This window comes from Cetorhinus maximus, chromosome 3 (assembly GCF_964194155.1).
Source record: "Cetorhinus maximus chromosome 3, sCetMax3.hap1.1, whole genome shotgun sequence".
Lineage (NCBI taxonomy): Eukaryota > Metazoa > Chordata > Chondrichthyes > Lamniformes > Cetorhinidae > Cetorhinus > Cetorhinus maximus.
The window spans coordinates 130,678,525-130,704,465 of NC_135881.1; the positions used below are offsets into that span (position 1 = coordinate 130,678,525).

General features: G+C 44.8%; 1 protein-coding gene across 1 annotated transcript; it reads right to left on the bottom strand.

Moving 5' to 3' along the window:
* Positions 1-4,049: 4,049 nt before the first annotated feature.
* Positions 4,050-9,275, bottom strand: LOC144678906 (cytochrome c). The gene is made up of 2 exons (XM_078538991.1): positions 9,070-9,275; positions 4,050-4,433 (listed from the first exon to the last, which is right to left on the bottom strand). The coding sequence occupies exons 1-2, from the start codon at positions 9,236-9,238 to the stop codon at positions 4,285-4,287; spliced, it is 318 nt and encodes a 105-aa protein (XP_078395117.1). The 5' UTR covers positions 9,239-9,275; the 3' UTR covers positions 4,050-4,284.
* Positions 9,276-25,941: the final 16,666 nt, after the last annotated feature.

The following is a 25,941-nucleotide window of genomic DNA, read 5'->3' on the forward strand; positions in this document are numbered from 1 at the left end:
GGGAGAGCCAGCACTGAGCTCCTGCTTGCTTCCTACCTCCTTGTGCCATGCGAGGCTGATGCCCCATGGTTCCCATTCAAAACACCCAATAAAATTGCTCACAATTGACTAGTTAATTGCCTTAATTACCTCCCAGCCATGTTCATGTGCAGAGGCCTCCTACCATGTTGACCATCATTGGGAAAATGCAAAAATGAGTGCAAGACATTAGATCTCTGATCCTCTGTCTTGACTTTATGCACCCTCTGAGCCCATTCTGAAGAACTAGGAAATTCTAATCTACTCTTCCCCACGGGATTGTTGAATTCTTCCCCACCTCCCAACCTTATTGCAACTAAGTTAAAAAAATATATCTCTTGAAAACCTGCTTTTACACTATTAGTCCCTAAAAATCCTTTAAAAAGTCACTTCCTGTTGACTACAATTTAACCTTTTTTTTATATAAAGTGCACCATGTTCATAACTACTGCTGGAAAAAGCTCAATGGGCCTTGCAAAACTATTTACTGTGGAATGTCAAGTTTCTCCTTTGAGTTATCTAAAAAATATTTCAGCTTCTACTTTATTCTCACTTGCATACCCCCATCATTTTATTTCACCGTCTAAAATTTTAATTAAAAATGAAAGATAATCAGTGCATTTTACTTCCTGGTTTACCATCTGAGAATACTTTGAGATGGGCTGCTCGACAACATCAGTACGGCTGGACACCCACTTCACCAACTACCAGAAACTGACATCAGGTGGTGAAACCCACACGAGAGATTACTAGGTCTTTTGTCAGTAGCTTTCTTATAGGTCAGCAGCAAGTGCCATCACTTTACTACTGACTGTGAAATCCAAGTCAACATAAAGTAATATATATATATTGGTGCCAGAAATCCCATTAAACATGGAGGTTGGCTTATAGCATGGTTCCTAGCTGGATGTTACTAGTTGAATTGGGGAAGAAGTGCACATTACCAGTGAAAGAATTGGAAAGCAAGTGGTTTGCTTAATAACAGTATAAGCAATCTTTGAAAATGGCAATGAATTTAATTCCAAATAAAAAGATGGTGACTGGATAATTTTATAAGTGTTCACTTGTTATGAATTAAAGCTCCAGAGCTCACTACAACTGTTTTCTCAGTTCATCTTTAAAAAGATTGGAGGCATGAGTGAAAGACATGAATATGCAGATCAGAGGACTATTATTGTCACACTTTCAGATTATGCTTTAGAAGATAGAGCAAAAAGGCAACTTTTGTTGCAGGATCTACTCATACACAATCCCTTACATTGTAACAGTTCTCACTACAGCTGAAATGAGCCAACATTGTCCTAAAAATTAAAGCAACTTAATTGAATGGTTTGTGTTCTTTAGGTGCAGGGTATTCAGGATTGATGTTTTTAAACAAGGCTTCTCATTGATAGTTTTCTAGCACCTTTCCTTAATTTTGATCATAACCCTACCTCAAATTTGTGGTGGCTATTTTGCTTCAAGCCAAACAGTAGTTTTTAAATATACACACTAGACCTTAGTCACAGGATATAATAGTGGCAAGGTGGAGGCTTTTTGACTGATTTAAGGATTTTTGACAAAGGTGAGCATTTTTAAAAAAAAACACAACAATTAGCAAATTTGAATCACATTTAATGCCCAATCACATGAAAGAAATTGAAATGGAGGTAGAAATAATTTAGTAAATAGACACTTTGTATTACAGTATGAAAGTGTGCAATAGCCACATTGAATGATAATAGATCAGAGTCCATAAGTCTGCTTTTTCACTTGCATTTTAAGTTACAATACAACCTGGAGGACAAAGTGCACTGAACCCCTACTGCCAGCAGAGAGTCTGCATTTTACTCAAAACAATAGGGTAATACAAATTTACAAGGTTCAGAAGGTGGAGGTGGTGTTGGCTATATTTATTATATGCTAATTGCTCCACAAGAATTACAATATATGAAGGCAGCCATTTGGCCATTTTGCTCATGCATTATCACAGTCCCTTCAATGGGCTTGCTCTTGTGTAGTGCCAAGATGACCATTCCAGGTAATAGTCAAAAGTAATTGTCTTTGAGTCTTGGAACTTATCTTTGATCAAGAATGAAGATTAAGTATAAATCAGCAAAATCACTAACTAATGTAAATTGATTCTATTTGCTGGTTTCAAATTTAATGCTATAATTCAAATCAGATTGGGAACTGAAGAGCAGCAAAACATAACGGTTAAACTAGTCTAATCACCCAAGGATTCAACTAAGTTTTTAAATTCCATTTCCAGTTCAATTGTGTAGTCACTGTCTAAATGGCCACCTGTTTCTTCCACCCCATTCTGTATTGAAAAAGTATATAGATAGAAAAGTAGAATTTCTATTTAATTTTCCATAACCTAGATTAGAGGAGCAAGTCTCTATCACAACACCAAAAGGAAAAACTAGTCAGTGAAACAAGCAGACATGAACCTTGGGATATGCCAGAGAACTCAAGTGAAGCCCCATCACTATCCCTTTTGTCAGAAAATATATTAGTCAGAAGTCTCCATCTCTTGCATCCAGAGATGGAGCGTACACCTTTAACTACACTGTGGTTTTACTGGGCATTCAATGGTGTAGATCAGGCCAGTTATAGAATTTCTGTTGTCCATTCCCTCAAGATATTGACCATCTTTAGTTTTCACTCTAATCAGAATGTGCAAGCTATAATGACAAACTGCAATATAGTGAATTGGTTGAATATTTTTGAATTACCTACTGAAAGTGAATTGAAATGGTGTATTTGTACTGTTGAATGACCCATGGTCAAAACAGTGAACAAAAGTGGGCTCCACCACATTAGGGATCAGCCAAGTCAAATGTTAGCCATCATTGCTACTCTAGATCAAAACAGATGCAAGAAAAATCTAATGGGCTTGCATTAATGGGTTTTCACCACCTGAGACAGTAGCATTTACATATTAAAAGTTTATATATCACTGTACTGTAAATAAGATAGCTTGAGTGGAAGCCAAATTTGTTAGTAAGAGCACTAAATTGAGTCATTTAAGACCAGTAGCAGCAATAATGCAATTAACAAGATTTCTAAAATTTGCTACCTCTTATGCTTATTCGATGTTACAGATGCCTGGAAATGCAGTGGGTGAAAACCCAACTGATGTATATAAATTCCAAGTTTCCATGATATGGACACCTGATTTAACCTTTTTTTCAAAAACTATTCATTGCTGTCCAGCACAACTTGGAAATTGCTTACAAAAAGATAATAAATTAACATTTTTCCAGCATGATTTTAAAAAAATATAAATCCAGGTACTTTGGTTCTGTTACTCATTAGCTAACCCACTGAGGTTGGAAGTAGTGGACAGTGTTATTTTTATATACAGATATTAAAAAGGCATAGATCATTCCAGAACTTGATTGGGAAAAAAATCTCTTATCTTATTTGAAGAAATCAAATTTGGGGCCAAGAATGTAAAGCACACATCAAATACAACTTTAAGATTTAATACTTGCACCTTAAAATAATTCAATTTTCCCAGTGATTGTATGGTTGAACTGCACTTTACTATTTGTGGAGTGACTTTCTGTAGAACTTACCATGCAAACAAACGTTCAAATTTAAACAGCATCAAATCACATGTTGCAATGTGTGCGCAACAGCTTTCAGGGCACTGAATGTGCTTATGGATACAAATTAAGATACCAATCCCATTTTTAAAACTGAGATACACAACTAAATCTGTTAAACTTTGCTTTCTGAATAATCATTTTCCCCATCCTCTTATTAAATTATCACCCATTTCAGAGGGGGAATACCCAACTAAAAACAGGGTAATTAATACTTGTTCCTGAGACTGCCAATAGATGTTGGGAATGGTTCTGTTGAACTGACTGCCAATTCAGACTAGTGACCGTCTTAACTGCAATAGTTTTAGCCAGGAATTTAATGAGAGCTGAGGAAATCTGAGAACACCCAAATAAAGTTAGGATATTAACATTCTTCCCCATCACCATAGCCAAATAGGTTACACCTCTAGTGACAGTGCAATGAACTGAAACAGTGTGGGTGATTGACATTCCCTTTTATTCTTATTAGTTGAAAGGGTCAGTGATTTCCAAGTTTAAAATTTAACAGTTCAATGTTACAGGATGGTAGAGAATGCTGTGAACAGGACACATGGTAAAAACCAGAAATAGTTAAAAATTCAACTGCAACAATGGCATTGTCGCTTCAAGGTTTCTCAATCAGGAGTCAAATCTACCCATCAATAAATAAGGCAGCAGATTCTGTCCCTCAAAGTTATTTAGCTGTGGCAGATTTGAGATAAGCTATCAAGTCTTCACGTTCACTCTTCTTCTTGAGACCTGCAAAGATCATTTTTGTTCCTGGGATATATTTCTTTGGATTCTCCAGGTAAATCCTGAGTGTGTCCTCATCCCAGGTAATACCTGCAAAAACAAAAGACAACATGAGCAGCCTTTTTTTTCCCCTCCTCTTTAACATGTTCCTCTACTCTGAATAAAAACAGCTGGCCAAGAAATGGAAGACTGCCCTAATGGTCCAGATAGTAAGCAAGAGAGAGAGTCAGGCAGAACCAGGTTTTTCCATTAACAGAAGCATTGCAATTGGCCTGACATTTATTTTTTCATGCGATGTGGGTGTCACTGGCTAGGCCAGCATTTGTTGCACATTCCCAACCGCCCTTGAACTGTGGCTCACTAGGCCATGTCAGAGGGCAGTTAAAGAGTCAACCACATTACTATCAATCTGGTGTCACCTGTAGGCCAGATCAGATAAGGATGGCAGGTTTTCTCCCTTAAGGGTCATGAATGAACCAGGCAGGTTTTTACAATAGTCGATGATAGACTAGCTTTACATTCCAGATTTTATTAATGGAATTTAAATCCCACCACCTGCTGTGATAGGATTTAACTCATGCCCCCAGAGCATTAGCCTGGGCCTCTGGGTTGCTAGTCCAGTACCAGACAGACATTACCACTATCTCCAGAGGAACTGAAAGAGTTCTAATGGTTAAAGTTGCTTACATTCACAATCAAGGCTCAAAGTTGAATAATCACTTGATTGCAGAAGGGATCCATGGAACTGCATCCCAGAAAAGGAGTGAAGTTAGGATGGAATAAAAAAAGAGGACTTTATATTCAAGTAATAAACCAATTAAGTGATTTGAATCTTCAGGTTGGTTAAAAAAGGAATTCTTCCATGTGCACAAGTTCCTTTTGAATTCAAGGTATTAAAATAACAAGTCATGTTTAATTCATGTTTACCTAGTCCATCATAGCTCATTCCTTTAGCTAGGACTGGAATGTCACTCCACCTGTCCAATACATCAGTCCTACACATCTCATGATTGTTCAACATGTCATTAGCACCAAAGTAAGACCAGGCAAAGAGAAAGGTATTATTACGGGAAATGAAAAGACAGTGACAGGAAGGGATTGAGTACAAATCTAACAATAAATCAACAGATGAATCAAGGAGGTTATAAAAACAACAAAAGGGTCTGTATCTGAATGCATGAAGCAATCAAAACAAATAGATGAACTGAGGGCACACAGAAATAATTAAGTACAATTTGATAGCCATTACAAAGACATGGCTGCAGGAGGACATGGATAGGGACCTGAATATTGAAGGGACACTTAAGGGCAAGGAAAAGGCGGAGGTGGCAGGGGCTCTGTTAGTTAATGGTGATATTAGTACAATAGAGAGGGATGACTCAAGCTCATGAAACCAGGATGTGGAAACAGTTTGGGTAGAGATGAGAAATGGTAAAGGCAAGAAGCCACCTGTGGGAGTCAAGTACAGGTCCCCTAATAATAACCACCATGGTAGGTGGGAGCACAAAAGAAATAATGAAAGCTTGTCAGAAAGGCACATCGATAATCATGGGGAGATTTTAAGCTAATATATAGATTGGAAAAGTCAGATGGACAAAGGTAGCCTAGATGAGGGGTTCATAGAATGTTTTTGGAATAGTTTCTTAGAACAACACTTTCTGGAGTCAGAGGGCAGACTAGACCTGGTATTGTGCAACAAAATGGGATTAATGATCTCAGTGAAGGCAGCCCTAGATAGCAGCAACCATAATGATTGAACTTTACATTCAGTTTGAGGGAGAGAGGAGAGACAGTCAATTCAGGCCGTATGCGCGAAGCTGTCAGGGTTAAGCGTGGGGGCTGCCGTGTGAAGCTGCCAGGGTTAAACTTACCCATGTTTCTCCAAGAGTATTATCACTGGTCCACAGTTATTTGTTCCTCCCTCCCACAATTTCCCCATTTAACATAGGAAATGTCTTAGAGTAGGCCAGCCCTCAAGCCCATTGCACATTTTAAATAGACCAGAGTTGTCTAACAAAAATCTGTTTACCTCAGTTTAACAATGTTTAATTGACATACTCTCAGGTTTTGGGGGGAAATTAGGCTTCCAGGTTTCTTCTGGGCTCTTCAAAAAGAGAAAATTGGAGCCCTCAATGTACCACATAAATTAGGCCCATCAGCAAAATTGAAGCCCATGTGATAAAGTGAGAGCAGCTGTATGAATACAAAATTGACTCAGCAATGCAAGTTGTGGTGAATTGTGGCTTCTTTGGACTGGAGAGAGCTGTGAAGTGATATTCCTCAGGGTTCAGCACTAGGACCACTCCTGTTTCTTTAATATAGATTCAGACTTAGAGGGTACAGGGTACAATTTCAAAATTTATAGATAACTTTGAACTAAAGTAAACAGTGAGGAGGACAGGAATAGACTTCAAGGAGGGCTGGCAGGTGGAATGGGCAAACATATGGCAGAGGGAATTCAATGTAGAAAAGTGAGGGATACATTTTAATAAGAAATGAGACATATTAAAATGATCAAAGTCAGGAAGTTATGCTAAACCTACATAAAGCACTAGTTTAGTTCAAAGATTGGGTGTCCAGTTAAATGCTTTGGAGTGTACAGAAGAGATTTACTAGCTTGGTTCCCAGGATGAGGGATTACAGACATGTGGATAGACTGGGGAAGTTCAGATTAACCCTGTCTGTTCCAAAAAGAGCAAAGAGGTGATTTGGCAGGTGTTTAAAATATTAAAGGCTTTAAATTGAGTAAAATAAAGAAACTGCTCCCCAAGGCTAAAGGGTGATAACCAGAGTTAATGCAATGCAACAAATGATTTGATTTGGAATGCACTTTACAAGTGAATTGGATAAATATTTGAAGGCAAAATAATTTGCCAAGATATGGAGAGTCAAGAGTGGGAATAAGTGATGGGCTGAATGTCCTCCTTCTGTGTGCTATTCTATTTCAATTTAATTCAGTGATATCTGACATCAACCCTGATGGACAACTCTAATTTTAAAGTTATGCTTAATCCTCTATATTCATTACTTAACCCTTTTCACTGCACTGTCATTCTGATTAACTGCACTGCAGTCACTCCAAGGCCAATAGATTCTTCCTGGAGTGCACTGCCAAAAATAAAATGCTATACTCAAATTGGTAGTCTAACCAGAGACCAATACAACTATAACAATCCCTCAAGATGAAGGGCAACATTCCATTCATTTTCTAAACATTTGTACCTGTCCAGTAGCTTTTAGTGATTTTTGTACGTGAACCTTGCTGTCCTTTAGCATAACTCCTAATGCAAAGATAGGTCAGGACTTCCACTATTTCTTGACTTTCCTCAGCATTCTAAGATGCATTTCATTTCTGTAAGATTAATATGTGACTATCTTAATTTCATTTGTGTAAAAGCAAGTTTTCATTCAAGGGCCTTAACTCATTATCTAAAATTGTTAAGTCTGAATAAAACACTTAATGCTTTCATTTTAATATCATGACTGAATAACCTCAAATCCAAAGTATGTTTCTGAACATGGGGTGTACATGTGGGCATTAGCTTCACATGAACTCAACTTGATGCAAGTTTCATAAACACGGCTGTTAAGCCACACAAAGGTGCAATCATCATTGCACCTTAAAGGAATGAGGAGCAATTTTAAGAGCCAAGTAAAACCAAATTACTATTGAGAGACATCTAATCTTAATTATGGATCACATTGCACTAAAGCCAAGAGAGGCAGTGTGTAATTGTCTAAGAGGCAACCTTTAGCCTTGCTCAACTGATTGTCAGTACATTATTTGTCATCATGCATAATCTGTCCCACGTGTGGGTGTGTAGGCTCAAAGTGACAATACTGTTAGAACTTTGGTTGGAGCCAGGATTGAAATGATCTTCAGACCACTGATAAGAAAATCCAAGTTGCTAACAGTCATTTCTCACAAGTCACTAGCAGAAAAATGTTCAGTAATATCCATTCAAGGCCAACAATGATTATTTACCTCAATGAATAAGCATTTGCTATGTTCAGAGATGCAACTGCGTGAGAAGAATGCCACATTTAGAGGCATTCTGTGTTTCAGACTTTGAAATCACAGTGGAAAGCAAATTGGCTAAATCTAGGCAGTTAGATGTTGAGGAAAGCTAAGACAAAAAAAAGTGACTAGTTGGAACAAGCCAGATGCCCAAATAACATTGAGTAAAGGTTGTCATGTTAAAGATTCAAAGCACCAAGAAAATTTATTTGCAATTTTTTGATGCAGTCTTTTACACACTTGCAACTCCAAATCTTAATCCCATTTTCTTCAAGCGCTATTAATTCAGTTCCGCAGATTAATTCCTAGAGTGTATAAATGCTGTTAAAAAACTTTTAAACAATTACCTACTCAAATTACTGAACATCCAAATTAAGCTTAGTGCTTTCTGACTGATTTATATGCCAAAACATGTTAAAGAGAACATCCAGCTAGCAACCAGTTTCATTGCCCCCACAATGAATTATTTAATTTGATAGTTCCTTCACATCTCAGTTGGATTTGTAATCCATGTTTCATATAAAAATCTACTTATTCTAGTTCAAACTAGAAGCACAATTCAAAAGCTGACAGAATGAAGTATCTGAAGACTCACTTAAGATATCTATTGTTATCAATTTATGTAACTAATTATAGATTCAATTGTCATCAGTTGCTAAATTCAAGTTGCTAAATTCAAGTTGCTACTTTCAGCCAAAAACAATGTACCTTTATTTTTGTTTGCTTCAGTGTAAGAAAATCCTACAGCCTGGCCAGTCTTCCGTCCAAACAAACCAGACAGGTTTGGCCCAGTCTTGTGTTTGCCTCCACTTTCAACGGTGTGACATTGTGCACACTTCTGTACAAAGACCTTCTTGCCCTTCTCTATATCGCCCATTTTGCTTTGTAATTGCTTGAGGGGGAAAGAGAAGAGGAAGGGGAGGTTAGTGTTATAAGAGCTTTGTCTTTAGTTGTGGAAGCTCAACCATTAAAAGAACTAAGTTAAAGCAATGCATTTAAAGATAATTTCAGTTGTAGTCTCACCAATTTGTCCCAAGGAACCTGTAAAGAGTTTTCCAACATTGAAAAATGAGGGGCTGGCCAGGTGTAATCTAGTGATAACAAAGGCTTGGATGAAGACTTTGACAGCTGAGTCAGGGTTGGAAATGGGCAATGTTACAGCAGTGAAGGTGGGTGGTTTTGGTGATGCATTACACAAACAGAAGCCCATCTCAGGGTCAAATAGAACAGCAAGCTTGTGATCCATCTGGTTCAGCCTCAAATGGTAGCCAGGGAACAAATTTTGTTGTCGGGCCAAAGTCAGTGGCTTTGGCGGAAGCATTTTCTGCTCATCCAGTATTGGATGTCAGATGAGCAGCGTAATAAATCAGAGACAGTGGTGGGGTTAAGGATGGTGAGGTGGAGCTGTGGCAGTGCACATGGGGAACCAGATGTGTTACTAACAATGTCACCAAGGAGGAACATGGTGGGAAATAACAAGGGGGCCAAAAATAGCTCCTTGGAGGGATTCCAGGAGTAATGGCACAGGAGCAGGGAGAGAAGCCATTGCAGGTGATTCTCTAACACTAGACAGATAATGGAGCCAGGCAAGCGCAGACCCACCAGCTGGACCGAGAAGGGGCATTGGAGTAGGCTGGTATGTATAATCAGCGGTGTTAAAAGTTGAAGACAGGTGGAAAAGCACAAGCGATAGCTCAGCACGAATATCATGTGACTGTGACAGGCCAATTCAGCACAGCAGCATTTCAAGAGGTTGACTCGTTCATCCTCAAAAGTAATTTATAAAGGTATCGATCACATCGCCTTTACCTGTAAGTTGCTGACCCGTTTTTATTCATAACTTTTAAATTTCATCAAGCCTGCTCGCTTCACAGCGCGAAATATGGGGAAGGAAGATTCAAGGACAAACTGAAGGTCATTATAAAACCTTCAGAGGAATCAAAAAGCCGATTATTGCGAGTGTCTTGAAACATTAAAAATCCTCAAACCGCAATAGAATGAAAGGGCGCAAATGAGACATTGCCCACCAGTCACAGGAGTGGGAAGACAGGCAGTCCCACCGATTCAGTGAACTCAGGCTTCCTGAAGACAGCAAGGCACCAACATTGAAACTGTTATGTCATCACTTAGGCTGGGCGATTACACAAGAGAGATCGGAATTAAACCGGAGACTCGAATGACGACTATTACCCGGTATTGCAGGTTCCTCTAGCCTGCGGTTAACCGACATCCTCAGCTAACACGGGTGACTTTGTAAGTCTGCAAAGAAGCTTTAATGACATTCGGCCTATTGCTGCCCTTCATTCCCCCTTCACCCCCCGCCAAATCCAGCCACGTGGCCGGATTGCTTCAAAGCCTGGGAACACCAGGACCCTTTTCTTTAAAAAAGAATCACACCTTCAGAATGCAGAATTCAATGAATTCCTTTGATCACATTTCAAAGACCAGCAAATCCCGCCCAAAATTCAATTCAATTGTAAGCGTCGGGAAGCAAACTGGTCTTAGAAGGAAAAACCGGGAGTCGGGATTTCACAAGTCCTCCCGAGAGAGAGAGAGAGAGAGAAAGGCAGTGAATGTCCGAGCGGCGACTGGAGCCGGGAGCCGGGACCGGCAGCAATAATCGGGAGAAACTGGAAGCTCAAGTTCCCCCCGCTGACTGACCGAGTGCTGCCCACCAGGAAGCAAATGAGCGGCAACCCCCACCACTGCCCAGCGACTCCAGCACCTTCACATGGAAAGAGCCGGAAACCCGCGGATTGAAGCGGTTGATCCCGGGGATGAGGAGCCCAGTGTCGGACCCAATGTTGCCCTTGTGTAAGCTGCAGGCGAAGCGGTGACCACGACTGCACCTTCCAGACACCCACAGTTTGCTCCCTCCACCCGTTACCGTTACCTTCTCTCTCACCACAAGCTCCAGCTACAACCGCGTCCTCACCTACACTCTACACACACGCGCGCTCTCTGCCGCACTCAAGGTCGTTCCACACCGCCCGGCCTCCGGCACGATTTTATTAACAGCGGAAAGTATGTATGAGAGAGCACAAGAGCTCCCGCCCCGACAGCCGGCTTATTGGCCCATGGCAAAGCGTCACCAAAGGTTGCGAGTGCCTATTGGCCGAAAAGGCTGTCAATAACAGGGCACGTGACAGCCCAACCGCCCCCTTCCGGCTATCAGGTTCGAATGATCCGGGACCCATCCCGAACCACAATGCATTGCGAGCAATGACGTTGGTTTGAATTAGGAATACCTGATAACTCCCACATTGACCCTGAGAGCTTCACGCTGTAACCCCCACATTAACCCGGGGAGCTTCACACTGTAACCCCCACATTAACCCGGGGAGCTTCACGCGGTAACCCCCACATTAACAAAAACAGAATTACCTGGAAAAACTCAGCAAGTCTGGCAGCATCGGCGGAGAAGAAATCAGTTAACGTTTCGAGCCTTCATGGCCCTTCGGCAGAACTGCAGCATAGTTTCAACAAGGGAGAAATATAGATTGGTTTAAGGTGGGGGGGGGGGGAAGGGACACATTGAGGGTGTGGTGTGAGCAGATAATCAAAAGATGTCACAGACAAAAGGGTCAAAGAGGTGTTGAAGGTGGTGGTCTTTGTCTGAGAAAAGTGCTAATTAAGAATGGAAAACAGGATATTCAAAGTACAGCTCTAGTGGGGGTGGGGTGGAAAGACTAAAGGTTTTAGTTTTAGATTTAAAAATAATGGAAATAGGTGGGGAAAGAAGAATCTATATACATTATTGAAAAAAAAGCGGGTGGGGGGGTAAAAGAAACGGGGTGGGGATGGGGGAGGGGGAGTTTAAGATCTAAAGTTGTTGAATTCAATATTCAGCCCAGAGGGCTGTAAAGTGCCTAGTCGGAAGATGAGGTGCTGTTCCTCCAGTTTGCGTTGGGCTTCACTGGAACAATGCAGCAAGCCAAGGACAGACATGTTGGCAAGAGAACAGGGTGGAGTGTTAAAATGGCAAGCGACAGGGAGGTTTGGGTCTTTCTTGCGGACAGACCGCAGGTGTTCCGCAAAACGGTTGCCCAGTTTGCGTTTGGTCTCTCCAATGTAGAGGAGACCGCATTGGGAGCAACGAATGCAGTAGACTAAGTTAGGGGAAATGCAAGTGAAATGCTGCTTCACTTGAAAGGAGTGTTTGGGCCCTTGGACGGTGAGGAGAGAGGAAGTGAAGGGGCAGGTGTTGCATCTTCTGCGTGGGCATGGGGAGGTGCCATAAGTGGGGGTTGAGGAGTAGGGGGTGATGGAGGAGTAGACCAGGGTGTCCCGGAGGGAACGATCCCTACGGAATGCCATCAAGGGGGGTGAAGGGAAGATGTGTTTGGTGGTGGCATCATGCTGGAGTTGGCGGAAATGGCGGAGGATGATCCTTTGAATGCGGAGGCTGGTGGGGTGATAAGTGAGGACAAGGGGGACCCTATCATGTTTCTGGGAAGGAGGAGAAGGCGTGAGGGAGGATGCGCGGGATATGGGCCGGACACGGTTGAGGGGCCCTCAACCGTGTCCGGCCCATATCCCGCGCATCCTCCCTCACGCCTTCTCCTCCTTCCCAGAAACATGATAGGGTCCCCCTTGTCCTCACTTATCACCCCACCAGCCTCCGCATTCAAAGGATCATCCTCCGCCATTTCCGCCAACTCCAGCATGATGCCACCACCAAACACATCTTCCCTTCACCCCCCTTGACGGCATTCCGTAGGGATCGTTCCCTCCGGGACACCCTGGTCCACTCCTCCATCACCCCCTACTCCTCAACCCCCACTTATGGCACCTCCCCATGCCCACGCAGAAGATGCAACACCTGCCCCTTCACTTCCTCTCTCCTCACCGTCCAAGGGCCCAAACACTCCTTTCAAGTGAAGCAGCATTTCACTTGCATTTCCCCTAACTTAGTCTACTGCATTCGTTGCTCCCAATGCGGTCTCCTCTACATTGGAGAGACCAAACGCAAACTGGGCGACCGTTTTGCGGAACACCTGCGGTCTGTCCGCAAGAAAGACCCAAACCTCCCTGTCGCTTGCCATTTTAACACTCCACCCTGTTCTCTTGCCAACATGCCTGTCCTTGGCTTGCTGCATTGTTCCAGTGAAGCCCAACGCAAACTGGAGGAACAGCACCTCATCTTCCGACTAGGCACTTTACAGCCCTCTGGGCTGAATATTGAATTCAACAACTTTAGATCTTAAACTCCCCCTCCCCCCATCCCCATCCCCACCCCGTTTCTTTTCCCCCCCCACCCGCTTTTTTTTCAATAATTTATATAGATTCTTCTTTCCCCACCTATTTCCATTATTTTTAAATCTAAAACTAAAACCTTTAGTCTTTCCACCCCACCCCCACTAGAGCTGTACTTTGAATATCCTGTTTTCCATTCTTAATTAGCACTTTTCTCAGACATAGACCACCACCTTCAACACCTCTTTGACCCTTTTGTCTGTGACATCTTTTGATTATCTGCTCACACCACACCCTCAATGTGTCTCTTCCCCCCCCCTCCACCCACCTTAAACCAATTTATATTTCTCCCTTGTTGAAACTATGCTGCAGTTCTGCCGAAGGGCCATGAAGGCTCGAAACGTTAACTGATTTCTTCTCCGCCGATGCTGCCAGACTTGCTGAGTTTTTCCAGGTAATTCTGTTTTTGTTTTGGATTTCCAGCATCCGCAGTAGCTTTTAGCTTTTTGTTTTTAACCCCCACATTAACCCGGGGAGCTTCACGCTGTAACCCCCACATTAACCCTGAGAGCTTCACGCTGTAACACCCATTTTTACCCTGAAAGCTTCATGCTGTAACCCCCACGTTAACCCTGATAACTTCACGTTGTAACCCCCACATTAACCCTGAGAGCTTCACGCTGTAACCCCTATGTTAACCCTGAGAGCTTCAAGCTGTAACCCCCACATTAACCCTAAAAGCTTCACACTGTAACCCCCACGTTAACCCTGAGAGCTTCACGCTGTAACCCCCACATTAACCCTGAGAGCTTCACGCTATAACCCCCAAATTAACCCTGAGAGCTTCACGCTGTAACCCCCACGTTAACCCTGACAGATTCACGCGGTAACCCCATTAACCCTGACAGATTCACACTGTAACCCCCACATTAACCCTGAGAGTTTCACACTGTAACCCCCACGTTAACCCTGACAACTTCACGTAACCCCCACGTTAACCCTGAGAGCTTCAAGCTGTAACCCCCACATTAACCCTAAAAGCTTCATACTGTAACCCCCACGTTAACCCTGAGAGCTTAACGCTGTAACCCCCATGTTAACCCTGAGAGCTTCACGCTGTATCCCCCACATTAACCATGAGAGCTTCATGCTGTAACCCCCACATTAACCCTGAGAGCTTCACACTATAACCCCCAAATTAACCCTGAGAGCTTCACGCTGTAACCCCCACGTTAACCCTGACAGATTCACGCGGTAACCCCATTAACCCTGACAGATTCACACTGTAACCCCCATATTAACCCTGAGAGTTTCACACTGTAACCCCCACATTAACCCTGACAGCTTCACACTGTAACCCCCACATTAACCCTGAAAGCTTCACGCTGTAACCCCCACGTTAACCCTAAGAGCTTCACACTGTAACCCCCACATTAACACTGAGAGCTTCACGCTGTAACCCCCACGTTAACCCTAAGAGCTTCACACTGTAACCCCCACATTAACACTGAGAGCTTCACGCTGTAACCCCCACCTTAACCCTGAGAGCTTCATGCTCTAACCACCACATTAACCCTAAAAGCTTCACACTGTAACCCCCACGTTAGCCCTGAGAGCTTAACGCTGTAACCCCCACGTTAGCCCTGAGAGCTTTACGCTGTAACCCCCACATTAACCCTGAAAGCTTCATGCTGTAACCCCCACATTAACCATGAAGGCTTCACGCTGTAACCCCCACATTAACCATGAAGGCTTCCTCTGTAATGCCCACGTTAAACCCCAGAGTTTCACGCTGTAACCCCCACATTAACCCTGAGAGCTCCATGCTGTAACCCTAACGTTAACCATGAGAGCTCCACGCTGTAACCCCCACGTTAACCCTGACAGTTTCACGCTGTAACCCCCACATTAATCCTGAGAGCTTCTCACAGTAACCCCCACATTATCCCTGAGAGCTTCACACTCTAACCCTCACGTTAACCCTGACAGCTTCACGCTGTAACCCCCACATTAACCCTAAGAGCTTCACGCTGTAACCTCCACATTAACCATGAGAACTTCACGCTGTAACCTCCACATTAACCATGAGAACTTCACGCTGTAACTCCCACATTAACCATGAGAACTTCACGCTGTAACCCCGTTAACCCTGAGAGCTTCACGCTGTAACCCCCACATAAGCCTTGAGAGCTTCACGCTGTAACCCCCACGTTAACCCTGAGAGCTTCACGCTGTATCCCCCACGTTAACCATGAGAGCTTCACGATGTAACCCCCACATTAAGCCTGAGAACTTCACGCTGTAACCCCCACATTAACCCTGAGAGCTTCACGCTCTAACCCCCACATTAACCTTGAGAGTTTCACGCTGTAACCCCCACATTAACCTTGAGAGTTTCACGCTGTAACCCCATTAACCCTGACAGCTTCACACAGTAACCCCCACATTAACACTGACAGCTTCACACTGTAACCCCCACATTAACCCTGAAAGCTTCACGCTGTAACTCCCACGTTAACCCTGAGAGCTTCACGCTGTAACCCCCACGTTAACCCTGAGACCTTCACGCTGTAACCCCTACGTTAACCCTGAGAGCTTCACATTGTAACCCCCACATTAACCTTGTGTGTTTCACACTGTAACCCCCACGTTAACCTTGAGAGTTTCACACTGTAACCCCCACATTAACCCAGACAGCTCTACACAGTAACTCCCCACATTAGCCCTCAGAGTTTCACACTGTAACACTGACACTGATACATTAGCGTAACTCATTGATGCAGGGCAACCTACATGCATACAGGGCCTGTCAGAATACTGCACTCAAGTAGATTGTTAATCACTATCGTAGATCCTATAGGACTATGCAACACTTCGTGGACTGTGCAGTGAACTGTAAAATCCATTTAAAATCATTATTGGAGATTCTATGGGAGTATGTAACACTGTGGCGTGAACCGTAAAATCTATGTGAAATCACTATTGGAAATTCTATGGGAGTGTGTAACACTGTGGAATGAACTGTGAAATATATTTAAAATCACTATAGGAGATTCTATGGGAGCGTGTAACACTGTGGAATGAACTGTGAAATATATTTGAAATCACCATTGGAGATGCGCGGCGTTTTCATCATATGACCTGAAACCAAATGACGTAAATGGGGATTTCCCACCTTCCTAACAGTGATGTCACCAATCCGGAATGAGCTCGGATTGCAGACCAGTGCTTGTTTAAAAGAATGCAAATATCGTTACATTTGACTCCATGTATTTGCAATATATTAGAATCCGATATAGCGAACGTAAATAACTTTATTTGTTCACATTGTTCGGAATCGAATCATGACGAAGGGAATCGTGTCCCGTCCTCAGACATGAGTGACCTTCAATGAAAATGCTTATGCATGCTATTGTGCAGCTTGATTTTACACTGGTTTCGTAATTGTTCCTTTGGAGTTTTATGGCATAAAAGATATATATAACAGTCATACTGAATTCTGCAAGTATATCAGATTGTATTCATTCATTTTACATAGAAGAATGAAATCATATTTCATTCTGAGCTGAGTTTCCGACCCCATATCCTCTTCATCACTGACACCACCCAGGAGGAAAAAAATCAGTTCGGACCAGTATTCTTTCTTTCCCAGTTTTTACTTATTTACCACTTTAATGTATACAAGACCAGTTTGGACCAGTATTCTTATTTCCCAGTTTTTACTGTTTTTTTGCTCTGCGTTCCACATGTATGACCATCACCCACCTTTGTCCTTATCTCAGCCCATCTGCTGCTGAAACTCTCATGACCTGTATCTACCGATGGCAACAGCGGTGAATGTTCAGACTGCGGTAGTCGTTCTGAACTGGGCACATGTGCGGCATTGACCCAGGAAATTTAAACTTTCAATGGGCAGAATTACACTTCCCAGACCCCTCCCGAGAATACCGCCAAAACTGACCTTAGTGTCAGACACTTGGGCTTGATGCCCTATACTTGCCCAGATATTTGCCCCATACCTCCCCCACTGTTAATCTCAGGCGTAGAACGATGATTATCAGGAATGCCCAAAAACACCCCCCTCGCATCCTTGACAGTGCTCACCCCCAGGCCCCTTCCTGACAATGCTCACTCCCATACCATCTACAATACTAAACCCCCACACCGCTAACGATGCTCATCACCCCAAATTCCGTTTCACATTGCTCACTGCCCCTGCACCCCCACCCCCAACAATGTTCACCTCCCCAACCCGTCCCAACATTGCTCACCCCTCTCCCAACAATGCTCACCACACTCACCCCTCTCCGACAATGCTTACCCACCCACACAGCCAACAATGTTCACCCACCTCCTGACAATGCTTATCTCTCCAAGGCCCAACAATGCTCATATCCCTGCTCACCACCCACCCCGCCCTGCCCCCCGACATTATGATTTTCTTACCCCCAGATTGGAGTATTCCAATGCTCTCCTGGTTATCCTCCCATCTCCCATCTTCTGTAAACTTCAGCTCATCCAAAACTTTGCTGCTCGTATCGTAACTTGTACAAATTCTTGTTCATCCATTTTTGATCATCAGTGTTTGCTGATTTACATTAGCATGCATCAAATTTAATATTCTCACCCTTGTTTTCAAATTCATTTATGGCTTCACCTCTCTCTACCTCTGTAAATTTCTCAAGCTCTTACCCTCTGAAAACACTGCATTCCTGCAATTCTGGCCTCTTGTGCATCCCCAATTTCCTTTGACCCTGAATTGACTGCCATGTCTTCAGCTGAACTCTGGAATACCCTCCCCAAACCTCTCTACCGCACTAACCCTCTATCCTCCTTATGCTCCTTAAAATCCATCTCTTGAACCAAGCTGTCAGTCACATGCCTTATTATTTCTTTATGTGCCTTGACGCTAAGTTCTCATATAATGCTCATATGAAGTGCCACGGGGCCTTCACTATGTTAAAGAAATCATATACAAATAAATGCAAGTTGTTGTTATCACACATTACTAATGACACTAGAGAAGAATTGAGGATCATCATGCGGAAGTCACCACACACTGGGGAGACAGTAGCTTGGAAACAGGTAGACTTTCTACCTATCTAGATTCAAAAAGGCCAGCAAATCAGCTCCAGGCTATCAGCCTTAATTCAATTCCGTGCCCTGTGTCAAAAACAAAGGGATTCATTATCAGATATAATCTTCAAGATTACATGTAGTTGGATAATCAAATAAACAGCAGTTGACGTTGATTTAAAAGGGGGAGCCCCTGTCTAAGCTAGATTTCGGTGAGGTTTTAAAAATTAATTCCTGGGATGCAGGCATCACTGGCTAGGCCAGCATATTGCCCATCCCTAATTGCCCTTAAGAAGGGGTGTTGAGGTGCCTTTTTGAGCCACTGCCATCTGTATTTTGTAGGAACACCAACAGTGCTTTTAGGAATGGAATTCCAGGATTTTGACCCAGCAACAAGTGAAGGAATGGTGATATAGTTCCAAGTCAGGTTGGTGTGTGACTTGGAGGGAAACTTGCAGTTGGTGTTCCCATGCATCTGCTGCCCTTGTCCTTCTAGGTGGTAGAGGTTACAGGTTTGGAAGGTGCTGTCGTGGGAGCCTTGATGAGTTCTTGCAGTGTATCTTGTAGATGGTACACACTGCTGCCACTGTACATCAGTGGTGGAGGGAGTGAATGTTTAAGGTGGTGGATGGGGTGTCAATCAAACAAATTGCTTTGTCCAGGATGGTGTTGTACTTCTTGAGTGTTGTTGGAGCTGCGCTCATCCAGGTAGGCAAGTGGAGAATAATGGAGATTATGACCAGTGCCCCTGCATTTTCCACTCTTACTTCCTTCAATATCCTTGGATGCTTCACATCCAGTCCTGGTGCTTTGTCAACTTTAAGTACCAACAGTTTATCCACCGCTTCCTCCTTATCAATTTTGAACCCTTCTAGTGACAGCTTCCTCCTCTGTCACCATGGCCTCTGTAGCATCTGCTTCCTTGGTAAAGACAGATACAAAGTATTAATTTAACATCCCAGCCATGCCCCCTGCCTCCATGTGTAAATCCCCTTTTTGGTCCCAATTAGCCCTGCTTCTCCTTTTACCACCCTCTTACTACTTGTGTGCCTATTGAAGACTTTGAGATTTCCCATTATGTTGACTGCCAGTCTTTTCTTATAATCCCTCTTTGCTTCTCTTATTTGCTTTTTCACTTCCCCTCTGAACCTTCTGTATTCCGTTTGTTTCTAAATTGTATTTTCTACCGTCATAAGCACACTTTTTCTTTTTACTTTAATTTCTATTTCCTTTTTCATCCAGGGAGCTCTGGATTTGTTTGCCCTACCTTTCCCTTTTGAGCGAATATACCTTGACTGCCGGAATCATTAAGATAAAAGCAAAATACTGTGGATGCTGGAAATCTGAAACAAAAACAGGAAATGCTGGAAAAACTCAGCAGGTCTGACAGCATCGGTGGAGAAAGAAACAGAGTTGATGTTTCAAGCCTGTATGACCCTTCTTCAGAAGAGTCTGCTCTGCTCAGAATGAGAGGAAAAATTTAGATCCATTCTCCATTGAAAGAAAACTTGGGAGAGATGTATAACAGTCAGTTGATTCAATATCACCTGCATTACACTATTATCCAAAGTAAGACTTACTAATAACCTTCCAGGTTATAATAAAACATCTACTGGAAAGAAAATAATACTGCAGCTCAACCGTAACAATCAAAAAAATACAGTACTCTAATGGGCAGAAATTGTCTGTCATCTGTTGTTTTGGTTTCCATATCTCCTGTCTTCTGTGCCAGTCTTATAAATTTAACACACAGAGAATTCTATGTATAATGCACTTGTCTTTTTGCATGTATACCAAAGTGAGGCTTTAAAACCTTTGCACAGTCTACAGGATTGTTTTGTTGTGATACTTTACCGAATAATGGTGAACCAACTTCACAGCTATTGCTAATCACTCTGGCCATGAGAAGCTAATTTTAAAATTGTGAAATATTGAATTTCTCCACGATAGAAAAAAAAATTTAAAATCTGGATTATTTTACTTTTTTAAGAAATGTATTTATCTTTGTTTTAGCTTCTATTTTAATTCGATCATAACCAATTGTTTCACTATCCGAAAATTTCAAATAGAAGGATATTAAGAGCTTTAAACTTTCTGGTTTGCTATGTGTGAATGCTTCAATGTAACTAGTTGCTTGCTTGCTGATGTCAGTCCTGCTGCATGTTAAAACATCCCCTTGACCTGGCGCCAGATTGAAACTGTGGGCAGAAGATGGGGAAAACCATGGGGCATAGTTTTCATTTTGACATGGTGGGGGGGTGGGCCCTGTATGTCCGCGTGGTGACATCGGGCGAGCGTCCCGACGTCACTGTGCGCCATCGCGATATTTCGCTGGGCGGGCACGCAATGAAGTCCGACGCACACCCGCCATTAATTAACAGGCCAGTTAAGGCCCTTTAGTGTTTAATCAACACCGATTTTTAGGCACCCGTGTGATCTTCGGGTCGGCGCACGGGCGCAACGAGCAGGCCGGTAAGAGACTTTTCTATGAACCTCATCCACGGGCGGGATAAGAGGGATCAGGGGGTCGTCCATCTGCTTTGTGGAGTATTTATTGGAGAAAGTATTTTAAACTTGCCTGTGTGATCAGCAGTAGTTCAGAACGCTTACCAGCAGCTTTCTGTGTACTTTTAACCTTCAGGTCAGCACTCTGCAGTCAGGAATCTTTTGCGGGCCTGTAGCTTTCAGGAAACCTCCCCTTAGCCAGGGTATGGGTTCTGACATCTCCATTGGAGGTAGCTCCTCTGAGGAGGAAGGGAGGGCTAGAAGGAGGAGGAGGCCAGGAGTGGAAATTCAGCCTCCAGGGGAGCCACCTTTGGGAGTACAGGTGCAGGCACAAGGGGCACAGAGGCCGCCCAAGGTAGCCCAAGGTGGAAGAGACCGCAGAAGACGCCACTATCCTGCTGCTAGGGTTTACAGGTGGCGAAGAAGCTACCTCAATATGACTGAGGTGCAGTACTGAAGGAGGCTCCAACTGTCAAGGGAGACAGTGAACTACATCTGTCAGATGATTGGCCCTGAGATCTCCCCTAACTGTGTGGGCGGACACCCCATGCCAGCAGCTCTGAATGTCACAGCTGCCCTCAACTTCTATGCTTCTGGCTCCTTCCAGGGCTCCGTGGGTGATCTTTTGGTGTTTCCCAATCAGCTGTCCACATTTGCGTCAAGTAGGTCACATTCGCTCTGTTCAGACGTGCATTGACCTTCATCCACTTCCGCTGCGACCAGGCAAGTCAGGCACAGCGAGCCAGAGGCTTCACGGCCATTGCTGGCTTCCCCCGTGTCCAGGGTGCAATAGGCTGTACACATGTGGCCATCAAGGTGCCAGCAGGTGAGCCCGGTGCCTTCGCCAACAGGAAGGGCTTCCACTCCATGAACGTGCAGATAGTATGTGACCACAGGATGCAGATTCTGCAAGTCTGTGCAAGGTACCCAGGCAGCTCCCATGATGTCAAAATCGCCAGACACTCCCAGGTGCCGGGTCTCTTCAGTGCTCCAGCCTGGTTGGATGGATGGCTGCTGGGTGACAAGGGCTATCCCCTCAGAAGGTAGCTCATGACGCCTCTCCGCCATCCAAGAGCAGAAGCTGAGCAGCGGTACAATAGGAGTCATGCCTCCACAAGGGCTGTGGTGGAGAGAGCCATCGGTCTTCCCAAGATGCGCTTCCAATGCCTGGACTGCTGAGGAGGCACACTCCAGTAATCCCCAGATCATGTCTCGGTGATAGTGATGCATGCTGCGCTCTCCACAATCTTGCGCTGGAAAGGGGGGACGCTGTGGACAATGAAGACGTCAACGCAGTGTCTGTGGCTGCACACGATGAGTCCAGCAGTGATTCCGAGGATGAGCATGCACAGGGAAATGCTGAGGGGGTAGATGTTGACCCGGGACTACACCAAGGAGGCAGGGACACCCGGGAGGCTTTAATCCAACGAACCTTCAGCTAGCTCAACACAAATGGATCAGCAGGACCAGCCTTGCCTGGCGCTTCCATACTCAACACCTAAGTGCAGAATCTGCCAGGTCATCAGCAGGAACTAAGGGCCTTGTGCATAAATTTGAATCTCCAAACAAACACCATGACAGTTTTCTTAAACATACACATGCAGAACAAACGAGCCGCCCTTAGCCATGGTCACACATTTTAATTTTCAAATCAGAAGTTCTCCCAATTATTAAACAACACTGTACTCAAGCAAAAAGAAATCCTAAGGACCTAATCTCAGGCCAACACAAAAGCACCAGTGATAAACCTGTGGCGTGCCTAAGGTGCCTTATGTTTTCATTTCCAGGTGCTACGTTTTGGTCCTGCCCCATCGCTTGGAGTGGCATCTGAGACAGCCTGCTGACTCTGCTGTCCTGTTGGCCTCAATGACCTTGGCGGTCGTACTCTGGCCCATGGAGCCTGTGCTGGGCCCACCTGGGAGGGAGCTGCCAGTTCCACAGCTGGGATCTCCCCAGTCGTCGCAGCCTCACCGGATGATACGGTCACTGGGAGAGAGGTGGAGGAGCTGGTGCCCTCATCCGGAGCGCCGTGAGAGGAGCCCGCAGAGATGACAGGCAGCTGCTGTGCCGACGTAAGGTCGCCTCGGACCTCTCAGCTCACCGTGCGAGGATGGGCAACAAGCTGGGAAACTTGATGCCCACACCATCTCCCACACTGGCAGCGAGCAGCTGAGCTCATTGCCGATGTGAGGGCTTGCTGGTCAGAGCGCATCTCCAGGAAGCCCTGGCGGGTCTCCTGGAGGAGGTTCTCCATGAGAGTCACCACTCTCTCCATGGGGGAAGCATGGCGCTCGGACATGTGGCTCATTGCTTCAGTGAGTGTCCACGTAGAGTCCTCCACCACGGACACCAAGCAAAGCATAGCCTCATGTATCACACCCAGATGCTCCTGCACACCCGGCTGCATTTCCTGCAGCTGCTGCATCACAGACGACTCCAGAGGCACATCATCAGGCACCAATTGACCATGTGCCTGGTCTCCTGCAGTCCTCCAACTGCTGGCGCCATCGGCACTCTCTGTCTCTGCTAGCTCCTCCTGCGAATGTAAAGTGCCCTCTCCATTGTGCCCTGTGACACTAGACGATGTTCCAATGCCCACTGAGGTGCTAGTATCTGCGCTGGTGCCTGCCTCGCAGAAATGGTGTGACGCTGGTGAGACTTGAGGGCCCTCAGGTGTGAGAGGGGGCATCTGCTGCTCCTCCTCCCGACCATGCTCTGATGATGCTGAAATGAACAACAAGGGCAGTGGATCAGTTAACGTGCACATGGTGACAAACTTCATCCCTGTTCCCCAGCTCATTATGCACTCAACCTTCCAGAACCAATTGACACAAACATTGGTGGGGTGGTAAATAGTGAGGAGGATAGCCTTACATTACAGGAGGATATAGACGGGATGGTCAGGTGGGCTGATGAGTGCCAAATGGAATTTAATGTGGATAAGTGTGAGGTGATGCTCTTGGGCAGGACAAACAAGACACGGGAATACACAATGAATGGTAGGATCCTGGGAAGTAATGAGGATCAGAGGGACCTTGCTGTGCATGTTGACTGGTCCCTTAAGATAGTGGGACAGGTACATAAGGCGTTTAAGAAGGCATATGACATACTTGCCTTAATTAGCCAAGGCATAGAATATAGGAGCAGGGAGGTAATGTTCGAACTGTAGAAAACACTGCTTAGGCCACAGCTACAGTCCAGTGTGCAGTTCTGAAATGCGCTTCACAGGAGGGATGTGATTGCAGTGGAGAGAGTGCAGAGGATATTTACCAGGATGCTGGCTGGCCTGGAGAGTTTCAGTTGTGAGGAGAGATTGCATAGTCTGGTGTTATTTCCCCTGGAGCAGAGGAGATTGAGGGGGGACATGATTGAGGTGTATAAGCTTATGAGGGGCATAGATAGGGTAGACAGAAAGGGACTTTTCCCCTTGGCGGAGGGATCAATAACCAGGGGGCATAGATTTAAGGTAAGGGGCAGGAGGTTTACAAGGGATTTGATGAGCAACATTTACACAAAGAGGGTGGTGGGAATCTGGAACGCACTGCCTGACAGGGTGGTAGACGCAGAAACCCTCATAACGTAATAAGTTTTTGGATTTGCACTTGCGATGCCATGGGATACAAAGCTATGGGCCTAGTGCTGGAAAATGGGATTAGAATAATTAGGCACGTGTTTGACCCTCGCATTCTCGATGGGCCGAAGGGCCTTTTTCTGTGCTCCACACCTCTGACTCTATCACTCTGTGACCGAGCAATGTTGCAACAATAACAAATTTTACAATCATCAGTGCTATGGATGCTGGGGGGACATTGCGGATCTCACTGTTGGCCTCAAATACCTGGCCATGCCACCCAAGCCTCACCCACACCAGTTGACCTGGGTGCACACTGCCTCTCCAGCTCAAGGGCCTCCTGCTTGAATCTGCTTAAGATGAGGAGGTGTGCCTGGCTGCCTCCAGTCCTCGCACGCTCCGAGGCATTATGACCATTTTTCTCCTGAGAAAGAGAGAACACCATTCATTGCGGCAAATTGCACATGGACTCTGCATGCGCACGCCGCACCCCAACCACAGTGGGCCATATCAGGCATCCAGTGCTTCCTCTCCCCGCTACTGCTGATCAGTCACACAAAGGTAGTACACTTGCTCCCAACCCCCCCAACGGCCACCTTGGACACATGCTGTGTGCATCATTTTAGGAACCACATGGTATTTGCTCCCATAGCAAGGAGGCGCAACTATGTGCAGCGTAGAGGGCAGCAGATGGTTCTTTGCCATGACACCTTGAGGTTCCCCTTCCACCATCTCATCACTGTGAATAGGACATGTGTCAGGAGTTCTGAGTATGCGCCAAGCTGCATCTCCTGCAGGTTGCCCCCAGGCTAGTCATGTGCGACTAAGAGCGACACATGGTGCGGGGGAGAACTCATCTCCTCATGAACCACTCAGGCTGATCTAAGCATGGGCACTATCTGCTTGCCCACCCAGCGAAGGGAAAATGCCCTACATGATTCAATGCAGCCATTACAGTAAGACTTGGGGCGGGGGGCCTCAAAGGCTAAGGCTACCTGCTGGGTTAAATGCCCAATGCCATGGTACATGGTACTCTCCCTTCCAGAGCGCAATAAATCGTTGAAGCACTTGCGGCACTGGATCCAGGTGCGCCGCACCACGTTGTGGGAGCTCACCACCTCCATCACCTCCATCACCCCCTCATAGGCACATTTGGTCAAGTGGGGGGGCCTCCTCCTCCCATCCTGGGGGACCAACACCTCCTGCCATGCTGCCAGCTCCTCGAAGAGGGC

What these genes read in the sequence shown, in the direction of transcription:
- LOC144678906 (XM_078538991.1), bottom strand. Translation starts at nt 9,238, where the DNA reads ATGGGCGATATAGAGAAGGGCAAGAAGGTCTTTGTACAGAAGTGTGCA. An exon ending in TGAAGCAAACAAAAATAAAG is followed by an intron (nt 4,434 to 9,069) that starts GTACATTGTTTT and finishes TTGTTTTTGCAG; the next exon opens with GTATTACCTGGGATGAGGAC.